This window comes from Adiantum capillus-veneris, chromosome 18 (assembly GCF_014529385.1).
Source record: "Adiantum capillus-veneris isolate H3 chromosome 18, ASM1452938v2, whole genome shotgun sequence".
NCBI classification, from domain to species: Eukaryota; Viridiplantae; Streptophyta; class Polypodiopsida; order Polypodiales; family Pteridaceae; genus Adiantum; species Adiantum capillus-veneris.
The window spans coordinates 17,168,521-17,185,115 of NC_140948.1; the positions used below are offsets into that span (position 1 = coordinate 17,168,521).

The window sequence follows — 16,595 nt, forward strand, 5'->3', positions numbered from 1 at the left end:
GAGAGGCTACAACTGCAATGGAGGTTGTCTGTTTCTCCTTGTTGGCCTCGTCTCTCTTCTTCTTTCTGCATTCTGATTGTTTGTACCCTTTCTTGTGGCAGCGGTAACATTCGATGTCCTTGTTCTTCTTCTTTCTTGTTGCCTCGTTGAGCTATCAAAGCTCCTTCTGCATCAACAACACCTCAGGCTTTGAATGCGTAGTGCCCCTCCATCTGTCTGAGGGGAGGGAGAATCTCGTCCTAGGTGGGAAAAGAGGTACGTCCCTATGTGAGCAAACTCTGAAAGTGGGGATCAAAGCGTGGTGGAAGCTTGAATAGTAAGAGGCCAGCCATGCATGCCGAGGTGACGTCGCCTCCGGCAGAGACAAGGTCGTCCTAGAGTTCCTGCATGTGGTGGGTCAACCCATCGAGTGAGTTGAAATTCTTGAACTGGATGTTGTACAACTCCCGTTCAAGTGTGATCTGTTTGGAAAACGAGGTCTCCTCAAACTGGTCAAGAATCTGTCTCCACAATGGATGTGCATGCTCCTCTTTGGAAACTTCCTTCGTGATGCGGTCCAAGAGGTTCATCATAAGAAAGGTGAAGACTCGTATGCCCCGATCCACCCACTCGTCGATCTGGTCTTGAGTGGCGGTGGGAAGGGTAGGCTTCGTAGCCGAATGGGTGAAATCATTCAACCATTCCCAGAGTCGATGGTAGGCAATGATTGTGCGGACTCATGTCCTCCACACAAAATAGTTGTGTAAATCCTTCTTCTCCTCCTCGACACCGCAGGTGCTCGCTCTTAGACTCTGCGTCCAGATACTCTGAGACGTGAGTCCCCTCGGGTCACTTATAAACATTACAAGGGGTGCTAAAAGCAGAGCCCTAAAAGCAAGTAATCTCAAAAGCAACTTAGTCCCAAAAGCTGCCAAAAACAGTCAGCGCAGAAAGCGGAATTTCCGTACAGTTTTGCCATGTCAGCCTATCAGCGTGAAAAGAGGAATTTCCATACGCTGTGCCACGTCAGCACTGTTAGCGCGTTTCGTATAGCCACGTTTGCAGTTGGCGTGATTTGCAATGTCCGTACAGCTGTCACGTCAGCAATCTTCTTCGCAAAATTTTTTGTGCCTAGTTGTCCCTTTGGCCCCTTGGCAGTTGTCCATGGGTTGGCACAACTTATTAGTTGGGCATTCCACGCCATCAGTTTGTGACAGAAAATTGGGCTTAAGAACTTTTTAGGACTTAGGTAGGGCAAAACATCTGTCAAAGTTTGTAAAATAAATCAATAAATTGACTTATTAATAAACTTGACTTTGGTAAGTTTCTGGGTGAAACTGTCGCACATCTATCCGCCCGAGAATTCGATTGACGTAGGGAATGGCTCGTTGGATTTCTCTAACCTAAAACTACATGCACATCATGCCAGATGCCTGGGCATAGTGTAAGAACATCTGTCAAAACGCTTGTACAATCCATTTATGCAAGAGGGTTTCAAAACTGGAAAACCCAATCTAATGGACTCGTTCGGACATACAACAACAAAATTGTCGGTACTAATCCTCCTAGGATTCTAGACACTCGTATCTAGGGATAGGTGGGAAAGTGGTTTTGGAAGTTGATGAAGCATTTCCACGTGGCACCCAGAGCCATGTAGACGTGACATTGGAGTATGATCATGTTGCTCCAAGATTGTGGAGATCTTTTGTTCGCATGCTGCAAGCCCAATTTGTTTCTATTCATTTCAAGAGAGATGTGAAGATGGAATGGGATCGACTATGGCAAAGGAAGAACAAGACACTTGAAGATTATACAAAGAGATTTTGGGAGTTGTTGTCAAAGGTTCGACACTTCAAGATTGGTCGGTCTTAAAAACTTAGGAAGTATCAAAGTAAGTTTGCACTTTAAGATTTGTATTGCTCTAGATCAATATTCTTGCTCTACTCTTAGGGAGCTTATAGACCATGCCGAAACACGGGAGATAGAGCATAATGGAGGAGACTCTTTTCCAAAGAAGGATAAGAGACCATTTAACTCAATAGTGAGTTCTCTAGAAGGACAAAAATTAGCATCGAAGACAACCTATAAATCAAAAGGAGCTGAAGCCCTATTGCTCCTCTAATGCATCTCAGTTCTGCTCCACCTTATACCTTGGAACGAAGCATTCCTTCGAAGAAGAAAAGCAATAATATACGAAAGGAGATAAGTGTTTCAAATGCGGTCAAACAAGACATATAGCAAAATAATGTCGTAACAAAGGACCCAACAAAGACTTTGCTGACGAAAAATCCATGTAGCCAATCACAATGAATGCTATATGCGATGTGGTGGGTAACACAGAACACACTTTGAAGACACGCCCGTTATTGAAGGTGTTGCTGACAAAAGTGCTCGTAGGAGCGCAACAACAAGTGCAAGTAGAGAGGGAGATGTAGGGCATTGAGTAGAAGAGAGAATGTGCTAGAGGGTGTGTGCAAAGTGATGGCACCATTGTGTGCAGGTAGAGCTCGGAGCTTGGAGAGAGAGAGAGAGAGAGAGAGAGAGAGAGAGAGAGAGAGAGAGAGAGGAAATACACTCGTTTTTGGAAGGCTCACATTTTTGTGTGTAGCCCCCTTCTTTATATTTTAGGTTTTATTAAAGTTTGACCTTTTCACATGGTTGGGCGGTCAGCCAATTGTAAAAAATAATAAATGGTTCATTTTTGAGCAGTATAATGAGTCTGTACACACTATAGGGGGTCAGAAGGACTTTACCACAACAGCCTCCCACATAAAGGCCTTTTGGGTAACCTTTAGTCCAATAGTATCACGTAAGTCCCACTCGAGTAGTGCAAAGCTCATGCTGAGCCTTTGCTAGACTCTTTGTCTGAGGGATTATCGTGTGGCTTGATCTTAGTCCAAGTGACTAGGCCATCCTCAATTACCTATCTAATGAAGTGGTATCACACAACAATATGCTTTGTGTGAGCATGAAACATGACATTCTTAGCTAGATGTATAGCACTTTGACTATCACAATGTATAATAGGCATTTGATGCTACAATCCTAAATCATTAGCAAGTCCGCTAAACCAAAGGGCTTCCTTAGAAGCCTCAGTGGCTGAAATAAATTCAGCCTCTGTAGTAGATAAGTGCAACTTTTTTTGCAATCTAGAACACCATGAAACTGCAACACCAACCAAATTAAATACATACTTGCTAGTAGACTTACGAGTATCCATATCACATGCCATATCAACATCACAAAATCCCTCTTATTGCATAGAGCCCTTCCCAAAGCACAAACATCTACCTAATGAACCCTTCAGGTAGCAAAAAATACATCTAATCGCTTCCCAATGTGGCTTGCCAGGCTTTGCCATGTATCTATTCACAAATCCTATTGCATAAGCAATATCCGGACAAGTAGCAACCATGGCATACATCAATGAACCACAAGCTGACATATAAAGAATGTCTACCATAGCATGTATAGCTGAATCATCTTTTTGGCAATCTCTTTTGCCAAGCTTAATGTGCGATGGTAGAGGCACTCCAGGAGGCTTAACATTTGACATAAGTATCTTTTGAGGATACTTTTCCTGTGATAGAAAGAGAAGCTTTTTTTCTCTATTCCTTGTGATACGCATGCCCAAAATATGCTCATCTTTACCCAAATCTTTCATAAAAAAAACTGTTTTCAGGTGTGATTTCAACTCAATAAGAGCATCCTTGTTTTTCCCACTAAGCAACATATCATCAACATATAGTACGAGGGCAAATAGGCTTCCATCATCAGCCTTTTTAGTGTACAAAGAGTGATCAACTTCACTTCTTTTGAAGCCCTGTGAGAGCATAAAAGCACAAAACTTTTTGTACCATTGTCTGGGTGGCTGTTTCAAAACATACAGACTTCTCTTAAGCTTACATACAAGATGTTCCTTGCCAGACTGTACAAAACCCTCAGGCTGTTTCATATATAGCTCTTTATCTATGTCACCTTGCAGGAATACCGTCTTTACATCCAATTGTTTTAGTTCAAGATCCAAAAGAGCAGCCAGACCAAGTAACACCCGAATGGTTGTCATTTTCAAGAACGACCTCTTGAAAGTCAATTCCTTCTACATGTGCGTAGCCTTTGGCTACTAGCCTTGCCTTGTATTTGGGTTTTCCATCAATACATTTCATTTTATACACCCATTTTATTAGAAATGGCCTTCTTGCCTTTAGGCAAAGGTATCAAATCCCAAGCATTATTTTGGTGCAAGGATTTCATTTCTTCCTGCATAGCAAGCTCCCACTGTTTCTGCTTATAACATGAATGAGCTTCTTTGTATGTGAGAGGCTCACCTTCATCTGCCAGTAAAATGCAATCCAAAGCGGGTGTATACCTTTAAGGTGCCCTTCTAATGCGCGTAGACCTTCTCACCCAGTGATCTACATCATTAGGAATAACATCCATATCATCAGGGTTGTCAACTATATCATCATTGAGCTGATTTTGCCCAATTTCAATTGGCTGTCTATCAATTTCAGCTCGATTTTCAGCCCTCTACCTATCACCGTACATGTCCTACAGGCTGTCCAACATCTTCAGGCTCAAAGATGATAGGCTGATTTTCATGCATAAAAGGTGGCTGGTCGAGCTGAAACCCGAGCTTTTTCTTGTTCCCATCACTAGAAAGCACATTAGTCAACAATTTTGACTCATTGAAGACTATAATCTTTCTAGAGAGAGGATCCTAGACTCTATAGCCCATTTCTCCCTCATCTCCATAACCCAAAAAGACACCTTTAATGTACTTCATGTCCAGCTTTGTCCTTTTCTCTACGGGTACATGTACATAGCCTTCACAGCCAAAAACCCTCAAATGGTCATATGAGACCGGTTTGCCTGACCAAACCTCCTCAGGGATGCCATTATCTAATGCACGGTTGTGAGACTTGTTGCAAATATGAACCTCGGTTTCCAATGCCTCTCCCCAAAACTGTTGAGGGAGATTAGCACTAGACAACATGCAACAGACTCGCTCACACAACTTACTATTTATCCTTTCAACCACCCCATTAGAAGAGAGATTATAGGGAGCTGTAAGCTCTCTTTTTTTATCCCTTCTTTCTGACAAAAGTCAACAAAGGATTTTGATACATACTTAGTACCATTGTCAGTTCTCAAGCACTTTAACTTCTTGCGTGTTTGTGTGCATACATAGGCATTAAACCTTTTAAAAACATCAAAGGCATCATTTTTGTTTTTCAAAAGACGCACCCACGGTTTTCTAGAAGAATGAAAGTGATAAAAGATTGCATACCACCATAAGTTTTGGCAGGCATATAGCATATTTCAGAATGCACACGTTCAAGCACATGAGACTTTTTACGAACACCAGCATAGTACGAGTTTTTCACTTGTTTGCCAAAAATGCAATCAGGACCAAAATCAAGATCGGTTTTCTTTACATCCACTTTGCCAAGAGAAGATAGTACCTGCAGGCCTTTGTGACTCATGTGATAAGCCTTTTGTGCCACAACTCCATATAGGATTGTACATTAGCAACCGCAAGGCATTTCCTTGGAAACACCTTCGAGCGCAAGTAATACAAAGTACCCCTTTTACTTCCTTTTGCAACCATCATAGATCCTTTGTGCATCTTCCACACACCACCACCAAAAGATGTGGTGTAGCCGCTACTGTGAAGTTGGCCAATAGATAATAGATTCTTCTTGATTCTTGGAACATTCCTCACATCATGCAATGCTAATTCCTGTCCATTCTCCAAATTCAAGTGGATAATGCCTTTGTCCTTAATGCTGCAAGCATGATTGTTCCCAAGGGACACCTTTCCGCACAAGCCGGAAGTAAACGAAGCGAAAGCATCCATGTTAGGAGTTACATGAAATGAAGCTCTTGAGTTTGCTATCCAAGACTCTGACAACTCATCATGAGTACTAAGCAAAGCATCAATCACATCCTTTCTATGAATGTGAAGGTCATACATGCCTGCCACAGTACATACATCAATAGCATCTGATGCAACAAGAATCTCATCAATGTCGGGTAACTTTATAATGACCACACTAGAAGCTACATTTGCCTTCTTAGGCTCTTTAGAAGACTTCTCGGCTTTGTCTTCCTTCTTCTCGTCTTTCCTGTTCTTGTCTTTCTTCCTCTACTATTCTCTTTTGTAGTACCTGCAATCGGGCTTTTTATGCTCTATTCTACCACACTGATAACATGTGACCTCCTGCTTCTTCTCCTTCCCTTCGCTCTGGCTCCTAGACGTGTTAGAGGAGTTACTTGTTTGCTTACTCCTCTCTCTAACCTGATATGCACAACTGGACTTATCTCTTCATTTAAGATAGATCCTCTGACTCCATAATAAGTGAGGGTAGGAGAGTTACTCAAAGAGACCACCAGTGTCTCCCATGAGTTAGGAAGTGTCATCAATCAGAAAATTGCTTTCAACTTATCGTTGAAAGCATGCAGACTTGTGTCGTGGAGCTGGCTCAACATACCAGTAAAAGCACTCAAGTACTCGGAGGCAGGCTTCGACTTATCTAACTGTAGGTGACCAGCTTCTGCATAAGATGCACTTGGTTAACCATAGTTTTGTTCTCATAAGTGGCCTTAAGCTTCTCCCATATGGCAGAAGCTGTAGTAAGACCCTTTAACTCTGTTAGTACATCGTTTGACCCGGCCATTTTAATGTAAGTAATGACCGTTTTGTTCAGAAATTTCAGAAAATTCGAAGATCACTCCTTTAGAGACTCCCACCGCTGAAATTTCAGCTACAGCAGTGGTTTGGGGGTGCTTTGAGGCCCTCGATTGATTGTGCTCTCGTGGAGAAGCTTCCACTCACCTCTCGAAGGCTCTGATACCAAGTGCTCGTAGGAGTGCGAGTGCAAGTGCAAGTAGAGAGGAATGTAGTGCAGTGAGTAAAGGAGAGAATGTGCTAGAGGGTGCAAGTGATGGAACCACACATGGCCGGGTGTCCGGCCAATTGTGAAAAATAATGAATGGTTCATTTTTGAGCAGTATAATGAGTGTGTACACACTATGAGGGGTTAAAAGGACTTTACCCCAACAAAAAGATTAGGGGACAATTTCAGGGAAAACAAGCCTTGTTCTTGATAGACCTTGCAGCCAACAAAAATCTGATTTCTTTGAATTTGGCCAAGTAGCTTGGCTTGAAGCATGAAGACATAGAGACTTTTTTGGAAATTCGACAAGCTGTGATGCTTATGATAACGTTTAATGAAACCATCATGTTCAACATTGGAAAACTCAAATTTCAACTTCCAAGGCTTTAGTTATGAAGATACCTTTAGCATTGCAATTTGAATGGTGTAGATGTAATACTTGGCATGCCTTGGAACCACAGGGTTGACTCAACCATCTATTCTTAAAAGAAGGTGGAGTTTACCCAAAAAGGCAAGAAGTTTGAGATTCAAGTGGGAGTGAGCGGAGACACCATACCAATGGCAAGCCACATACATGCAGTCTTTTCAACAGTGTGCGCGTTGTGATGCTTAGAGTGCTGAGCCATGTGTGCCTTCTACCACAACTTGCCGCCTTCCTCGTCACCCATCATCTAGCCCTCGTCACGCATTTGCGAGACTGAACAGGTTGTTTGTTGCTGCCTAGATGGCATCAGTGGCGCGCTGCTGCTTGCCATCACTTGTAACTTCGCCAAGAATTTGTTTGAGATTCAAGTGGGAGTGAGCGGAGACACCATACCAATGGCAAGCCACATACACGCACTGTCTTTTCAACAGTGTGCGCGTTGTGATGCTTAGAGTGCTGAGCCGTGTGTGCCTTCTACCACAACTTGCCGCCTTCCTCGTCACCCATCATCTAGCCCTCGTCACGCATTTGCGAGACTGAACAGGTTGTTTGTTGCTGCCTAGATGGCATCAGTGGCGCGCTGCTGCTTGCCGTCACTTGTAACTTCGCCAAGAATTTGTTGCTATTGCGCTGTGATTCCTCTTCGATGCATCTGTCGCAGGTTCCTTGGAGTTTGTGCTGCAGTTTGCAGCTATTCCTTGAGCGGGCTAAGATGGTGGAGGAGGAGGTCATCATCATTGTGTGCGGCTTGCTCTTCCGCCTAATCTAGTTTTTGGCCAGCTTGGGTGACTCAATCCCTGCTCAAAGCATTAGGTTGCGACGAAGGCCACTTCTGTGTACTGTAGAGGACACCGCTTGGAGGGACTCCCTAGTCCTGCTTCAGCTAGGCTTGATCGAACCCTGCAAGTAAAGGGCCTTGCATCGAGTTGTCATTGTCGCTCTTAGAGGAGGTGCAGAAGCTGCTCAATCTGGCAAATCTCCGGTCGTGGTTGATGGGTGGGTTTGCCTTCTTTCTACCTTCTTGTTTTGCTTTTGGTTTTCAGCTTGCTTTCCCTTGCTTTGGTCTAGGTGCGTGTATGGTGGATGTGTGGGTGTGGGGTGAGTCTTTTTTTAGAGCATGTTTTTTGTTTGCTCTCAATGGTTTTATTTTCTGTTTTCTTGATTGTGTTTCTTACCTTTCTCTATTTCTCGCGTTCATCGTCTTGGGTCGTCTCCCCATTGGGTTGTTGCTATTGACTTGTTGCTCTGCTGTCTATTCGCTCAACAGGCTTCTAAGGTGGTTGCTATTAGAGCTTCCAAAACTGTCTTCTTGGAGTTCCCTCCATAGCTTTGGCCTTCAGGAGCCACCTTCAGCAAGTGGAGTGGTTTCTATCCTAGCTGATAGCTCCTTGTCACCTCAAGTGCAGTGCTTGGTTGCTCAACTTTTGGGCCTTGGCATCCTCTTGCAGTTTCTTGGTGATGTCAGTTGTCTCTTCTCCCTCATCTTCATTATCGACTGCTTTTCTGTTACCTTCTGCTGTCAGATTTTACCAGCTGGTGGGCATTGCTTGTCCTTTTCACCGCTGGTGGCTTTGGTAGTCCATGTTTTTGATATGCAGTAGTGGAGTAAGCTTTTGGTGGAAGTGCCCTTTGAGAGGCTACTGTCATCCTCTCTCCACTTAGCATCCCATGGCACTTCTTATTCTGTTTAGGAGAGGGGTTTTACCTTGGTGTTCAGTTTTTTCTAGAGTTTTTCATGTGGCCAGTTGTACCCAATTTTTACAATTGTCAGATTGCCGCATTCGGGCCGTTGTGTAATCAGTACCCTCAGAATCTGCACCATTTGGGCGTTTGGGGGATTTTTCAAGTATTAGAAATCAGCCTCTTTTTTTTTTTTGTGTGTGTGTGTGTGTGTGTGTGTGAGAGAGAGAGAGAGAGAGAGAGAGAGAGAGAGAGAGAGAGAGAGAGAGAGAGAGCTTTTATCAGGAGCGCTTCCATGCAATAGAGAAAGATGAGCGGTTGTACACTTTGGATGAAGAAGAGATGAAGATCCATGAAACTGTGCTTAAGACAGAGGTTACTGCAAAAGATGCTCGCATGCTTGAGAAGTCTCTTTCTCGAAGTTATCCAGGTTTAAGTCTTGATGAGGTTCTCAAAGAGGAAAACAGCAAGTTAAGGGTTGAGCTTCAGCAGGTGGAAGAGAGTATGGAAATGGATCAGGTTGATGTTATTCATCATCTTATAGATGTCACTGAGACTGTAATTCCACAGAAACATAAACTTCGACAGTCCAGTTCAACATTGAGGTCAAAGCATTTGGAAGTAACAAAAGAGTTTTCACAAGCAAATCACAAGCATGTTAAAGAAAATTGTTATACCCTTGAGCAACAAGAACCTTGTTATTCTGAGCACTTGGACACTTCTCCAAGGTAATGTGTCCTAAATAATAAGCTAAAATATCCCTGCATCAGCGATGGCGAACTCATGATTATTTTTGGTCAGGGAGGAGAAGGAAACTTCATTTTCGAAAGGGGAATTTTCTCTAAAAGAGAGTAACAAAGAGCCTAGTCCATGGAGCAATGATCTTCTGGATTGCTGTATGGATCCTTACTTCTGTAAGTTCATGGGAGAACCTGTTATTGTAATACTACTTGCAGATTTGCAATTGATACTTACCTTTCTTCTGTTAGGTGTGTCCACTTGTATGTATCCCTGTGGCACTTTTTCAGATGTAGCAGCTTTCGCATCAGGTGGTAAAGTCAGTAAGTACAAGGCACCTGCGCAAACGAAATAGACTTTGTGGATTTGGTTGTTTTGGGCAGACAACTATTAAATGTAGACCGTGACAACTGATGTTGCTTCTTATTTGAAGTCATTCATCAATTTCAGTCTAAACATAAGGCTTGTTATATTGGTGTTACTGAAAGAATTGCGCAAAGATTGTCTCTTGTGTGCCAAATAACTGTCTGAAGTTTTTGTTTTTCTGTCAATATACTCCGCACAGGACTTGGCCTTTGCTTCTGCCTTTTAGGATCTAATGCATCACATGAAGGGTCTTTGCACCCCCCTGCCCGACCGGAGGAAATTCACAGAGAGCAGAAGCATGCATCTTAGGCAACAAACATAGTTTATTATTCAGAAGGTGACATTGTAGCAGGAGATTTTCTGTTTGTTCAGGATGCACTAAGGTATGTTGTTATTCGCCTCCTGGTTTCTTTAATGGGTATGCCCTCTGGCTTATTCCTCTGGCTTCTTGGTAGGAGCTATGCCCCCATGGGCTGTTTCTTAGGCTAGCTTAGAGGCTGATGGCCTTAAAAAATATTATACATAATAGGGGAATGAAGGCAAAGATGTTCCTCATCTCGAAGTTGCAGTGGGAAAAGGTGAGTCGGGTAATGATCTTGTATGCAACCAGGAGCAAACCTCCTCTTGGGACGGACGGCCAATGGATCTTGAATCTATCGCGACAGATCTCCTCGGAATCGACCTCCTATTGCCTATCGCCCACTGAACGGGCATGGGTGCGATCTGCAAGTGCTATGCTTACAAGTAAGGTGTCAGAACGAAGAGAGAAGGGAGTGCTAGAGGAGAGAGTAGAGATCGTTGGCAAACTGGGATAGAGAGAGAAAACCCTGCGGCTGAAAAACGCTAGAGAGAGGAGAGAGAAACCGCTAGAAACTGCACTTTAGAGAGAGAAAAACACTAGAAAAACACTTTAGAGAGAGAAAAACACTAGAGAGAGAGTATAGCCCAAACATTGATTGTTTTGCATATAGTGATATGACCCAAAATGCTACTCAAGGGGTCTTCCTATATAGGGTGGACAAAAAAATGCCCTACCCAGCCAGAAACCCCCATGACCAGCGATAAATGAACAAATTGCTACAAAATATGTGAAGTCACTAAATGTGACATATTGCTCACATTTTGGCAAGGGAAAATTGCAAAACACAAGAGACTTTGACCCCGAGAAATCCTAGGAAAGGGGGTCCTGCCTCATGCCAGCTTACTGGGTGGGCAACACTGTGGAATGCACCGTCCAGAAGGTACGTCTACCTCAGGGTACAGCCGGGCACAACCACAAAACAACCCTCACTCCCCAATGTGTTGCTGGGAGATACTGGAGCCACCACTAGCTGAACTCTAATAGCCCCTCTTGGCTCTTGGACGGGAAACAAGTCCAAGGGAGTTGGCATGAGCAGATAATGTCGCTTGTGGAAGAGGTTTGGTGAAGATATGAGTAGGTTTATCTGACGGCGAAATATACTCTAGTCGAATAGAGCCATCCTTGGTCTTTTTATGAACAAAATGGTACTGTATCTCTATATGCTTGTCCGGGCATGAAACACCGGGTTCCTTGCTATGGCTATACAACGCTGGTTGTCAAAATACATTGTGGTTGTCTGTTGGGAAAATCCAATCTCCAAAAGTAGCCTGCGTAACCACACAGATTCACATGTAGCACTGCAAACAACCCTGTACTCTGCCTTTGTGGAGGATAAGGCAATTGTAGGTTGTTTCTTACTGCACCATGAAACTGATCCTGAGCCAAAAGAAAAGGTGTAACCTATAGTTGACCATCGTCCATATTGATCTCCACCCCAATCTGAATCACTCCATCCTCGTAGAATGATCTTGGAGTTTGTACCTCCAGCGACATAGTGAATGCCTAATGACTTGTTTACCTTAAAATACCACAGAGTCCGAAGAGCCTGCTTCATATGTGACTTGGCTGGTCTCTACATGAAAGAGCTGAGAACTTCCATCGGGAAATTGACATCAAACCGGGTGTTGAGAACATAAATAAGAGAACCGACCAATTTTTGATACTCTAAAGCGTTTGCTACATCTAAGGGGTCATATTGTGACAACTTCTGATTGGGATCCATGAGGATGAGATAGGTTTGCATTCAGTCATATCAAATGCTTCCAATAACTCTTAGACGTAGCGCTCTTGAGAGAGAAAGATGCCCCCCTCTGTCTGCCATATCTCCAATCCAAGAAGTAATGAATCAAGCCGAGATGTGTCATCTCAAACTCCTTAGCCAAGGTCTGATGTGCTCAACATGGCTACCTGTAATCACGAGATCGTCCACATAGAGGATAACAAGACTCACGAATCCTCCCTCACTGTAAATATACAAATATGGGTCTGCAGAAGAACGCTGAAAGGAGTGTCGTAGGAAGAAAGAGTCTATTGTTTGGTACCATGCTCGAGGGGCTTGCTTCAGGCCATAGAGAGCCTTCAACAAACCTACAAACCATGTCAATGAAATTTGGATCCAAGAGCCGTGGAGGTTGCTCCACATACCCCTCCTCCTCTAAGTTGCCATCGAGAAAGGCCAAAACTACATCCATCTGAAAAATGGGCCACTGGATAAAGGTAGCAAGGGCAAAAAGCGTCTGATTGGTGGCCATCCTCGTAGTTGGTGCAAAGGTCTCGTCATAGTGCATACCCTGTGTCTGAGAGAAGCCCTTGGCAACGAATTGTCCCTTGTGCTTGTCCAAGGAACCATTAGATTTGTGCTTGGTCTTGTAGATCCATTTGACACCAATCATCTTTCGCTTGGCACGCACGGAATCCAGCTTTTTGTGCATGGTCAACTTCCACTTTGGTTGTGAAAGTGCCTCTTCAACTCTGTCCTTGATCACCGTCGACATCAAAGCATAGTTCACTTATAATAAAGTCCCATCTATCTCAGCAATCCGAAGTTGCTGAGAACGTCGTGTCGTACTGGCATCACGCCAATCTGGTGGAAAATCTAAAGTAGCTACATCTCGCAAGGTCTCCAATATCCACCTTTGTAATTTGTCTTACTTGTCCCTCGTAGGAGGAGCTACTGGTATATCTGGCTCTATTCTACACTATGGTGAGAACCACTATCATGTGCATTATCTAAAATGGGTGCATTCTTTTTTGGAGCATGAGGGATAGGGGTAGGAGAAGAGGGTCAAGAGGAAAATCACCATCTAGGTCTCCAAGTTTCGGCAAATCTGGGGTTGTCGTGGAAGAATTGGGAGTAGAAGCACCCTCTAAAAGAATATGCTCGTTGAAGACGACATCACGGTTGAGTGCAACGTCCTTCTTCACTGGATCATAAAGTCGATATCCCTCGGAAAGAATGTTGTAGCCGACCAAAAACATTCTTCTGGACTTGGGGTCAAACTTCCCCCTCTGCTCCTTCAATACATGGATGTATGCATGACTCCCACATATCTGAAAACGAGAGACATTAGGTTTTCAACCAAAGCCTGCCTCAAATGGGGTCTTCCTTGGAATTGAGGAGGTCGAAGATCACTTTACGGTATGAACTCGTGTCGCAACTGCCTCTGTCCATAAAGGCTTTGGCAGGTCTTGATTCTGAAGCATGGTTCGCGTCATCTCAACCACTCTCCTATTTTTCCGCTCCGCAACTCTTTTCTCTGAGGCTGATCCGATATTTTCAAGCTCCCGCCTGATGCGACGTTCGAACAAAACTGAATGAATGCTTTGGAGGTAAACTCTCCACCTTTGTCCAATCGAATTGTCTTAAATACTTCATTGCTCTCCTTCTCCACAAGAGCACGCCAATCCGTAAAAAACCAAATGCCTCTGACTTGTGCTGTAGAAAATATATCCAAGTAAAGCGGCTGAAATCATCCATAGCAACATGAAATGAAATGTGCCATCTTTGTGAGTCTTATCAACCACCACCAAATTGATTCATAGCTCTTAGAGGGGGGTAGATCTGTAATGAAATCTGTCACAAATTGGTGACGGGGCAAGCCCCCGACACACACACACACACACACACACACACACACACACACACACACACACACACACCCTGTTGATGTGGTAGCAGCCCGTGAATTGCGCCGGCAAACTATACGGACGCTCGCAAATTTCACTCATTACTGACGTGGCGGAGTCTCCGCAAATTGCACTGACTTGCTTACGTGGCAGTACGTACGGATCTCCGCAAATTACGCTGGCTGAAATTGGGACAGCTTTTGGGTTATAGTTGCTTTTGAGTTTAAACTTTTTGGGGCTCTGCTGTTGTGCATCCCTTGTAAGAATAAATAAGTCCAAGGGCCTTATTACTCAGAGCATCTGGACGCAGAGTCTGAGTGTAAGTTCCCATGGTCTCTCTTGGACTTTGCACACACATTAATATAAAAAGAAGGGAAAATTACCAAAATACCCCTCTAATTTGTGGAAATTCCCAAAATGCCCCTCAAATTTAAAAAATTCCCAAAATACCCTTGTATCTAATTTGGTTGAATTATTCAAGCTTATCATTCCTTTATTCTTTTCCGACAATCAAGATCCGTTTTTGAGTGCTTAGCATGTAATTTGTCACAAATTAACTCACAAAAAAGGGCAATTATATCTAAAAATAATGAAGCAATTCATCTCCAAAGCCTACATAACCTACTCAAATTCTAGTTTTAGTATCTTGTATTGATAAACAATCAGTCTTCTTATGAAAGGTACAAATTTTTTAATCTCTGGAAAAATTTAATCTCACCATCAGGGGTATTTTGGGAATTTTGGAAAAATTGAGGGGTATTTTGGGAAATTATGAAAAAATATCGGGGGTATTTTGGGAATTTTTGAAATTTGAGGGGTATTTTGGGAATTTCCACAAATTAGAGGGGTATTTTGGTAATTGTCCCTAAAAAGAAATATCGAAAGGGGCAACAATCTTTGGGGCCAATACCTCTTGGCACGGAGCTACGCCATCGGTGTCGTCTTTTGTGAACTGTTTTAAAGTGAGTCTCTGCTGTGTCGCGGTAGAATCTAGACTTGGGGTGTCCAAGTTTGTTACAGTGGTATTAGAGCACGACCGATTTCTCTTCCACCGGGAAATCCGATCCTTTTCTTGCGACACTCATGGATTCCAAGAAGAATCAATCGACGTCTTCTGCATCCGTTGATGTGGGAGGAGATCACGAAGAAGATTCAACCGAATTAACAGAGGAAGAGTATCCTCGGCCTACTCAGTACGAACTTCAAGAGATGGAACGTCAACAGCAGGTTGACGAGTGCTCAAAGCAGATGATTAAATTTGCGAAGGACCCTCAGTTTACAAAATTTTTGTCTCAGCAATGCATTGCAAAAGTGCACAACCAATGGCAAAAAGCCACAGAACCACCCATCAAAACGGCTATCAAGAAACCTCCTTCTCCGAGCATGTTTACATAACAAGAATTACAGGAAGTGGTTTCGACACAGATCAGTTGGCTTTTGGACGCGAACAATAAATCCAAAAAGCAAGTGAAAAAGTGCAAGAAGGGGATTGACTACCCTGGTTATTTGGGCTGTCAATCTTCTTTTGCATCTGCAAGAAAGCAGAGGAAGCGTGTATGATTTAAAGGACTAGCCAGTTCTTCTTCGTCTTCTTCTTCTGATAGTTCTTCCAGCTCTTCCGACTCGAGTGAGGAGGACAAAAAGGACAAAAAGCGAAGCAAAAAGCAACGCTTCAGAAAGGGCAAGAAAAAGGCAAAGAAACCCTCGCCCAGTTCCTGACAGTTGTACAGAGGAGTCATCCTCTGACAGTCCGGACTCCGATGCCCATATGTTTTATGCGAAGAAGAAGCATTTTTACAGAGCCAACCAATATGACTTCCTCGAAGACAAAAGCAAGAAAGCAAAAGAATTCAAAGAAGATGAACAATCGATAAAATTTGAATCCTTTTCTAGATTCCGAGATGCTCCGAGGGCTTTGGCCTTCATTCAGCAGTTTGACATAGCCTTCTCTAAAGGGCACTACTCAGAGAACTCCAAGATTAGGAGGGCTGCATCTTTTCTTAAAGGCAATGCTCGAACATGTTGGTCCACTCTTCTTCCGAGGAAGGAAGCTCCAGTCAAGTGGTTGAAATTCAAAAGGCTCTTTATATCTTCTTGGCTGACTTGGGAGTACGAACGAGATATACAAACCGCTTGGAACCATCTTCGGATGACCAAGGGAGATTCTTTGGACGCTTAGTGCGAGAGATTTTGGGACTCTTTTCTACCAACCTCTTCATTTAGGAAGATCTCTTTCAAGGAACAAATTGAGCGGTTTTGTTGCGGACACCCTACAGAGATCCGAGACTACTACTTGGAACAAAACTCAAATGCTATTCAAGAATTAATGAGTCATGCGAAACGGGGTTTCTCGATACATTCGAAAAATTTGACTTACCCCATTGATGAGATCTTGACCCTGAGAACCCGACAGACCCCTAACAATGAAAGTAGAAAGAGAAAGAGTTCCCAAGAGAAGGGAAGTGTTTTGCTTGCGGGGAACATGTGCCCATCTCCACAAAGTGCCCCAAAAAGGCACAAC

General features: G+C 43.4%; 1 protein-coding gene across 2 annotated transcripts in view; it reads left to right on the forward strand.

Moving 5' to 3' along the window:
- MCA1 (PLAC8 family protein) overlaps positions 1-16,595 on the forward strand; it is a 68,562-nt gene that overhangs the window by 23,075 nt on the left and 28,892 nt on the right. For both annotated transcript variants that reach the window (XM_086488364.1, XM_086488365.1), the window contains exons 2-4: positions 9,268-9,710; positions 9,784-9,896; positions 9,972-10,043. In XM_086488364.1, coding sequence (XP_086344490.1) covers positions 9,268-9,710; positions 9,784-9,896; positions 9,972-10,043 — 628 coding nt within the window. The remainder of the gene's footprint in view (positions 1-9,267; positions 9,711-9,783; positions 9,897-9,971; positions 10,044-16,595) is intronic.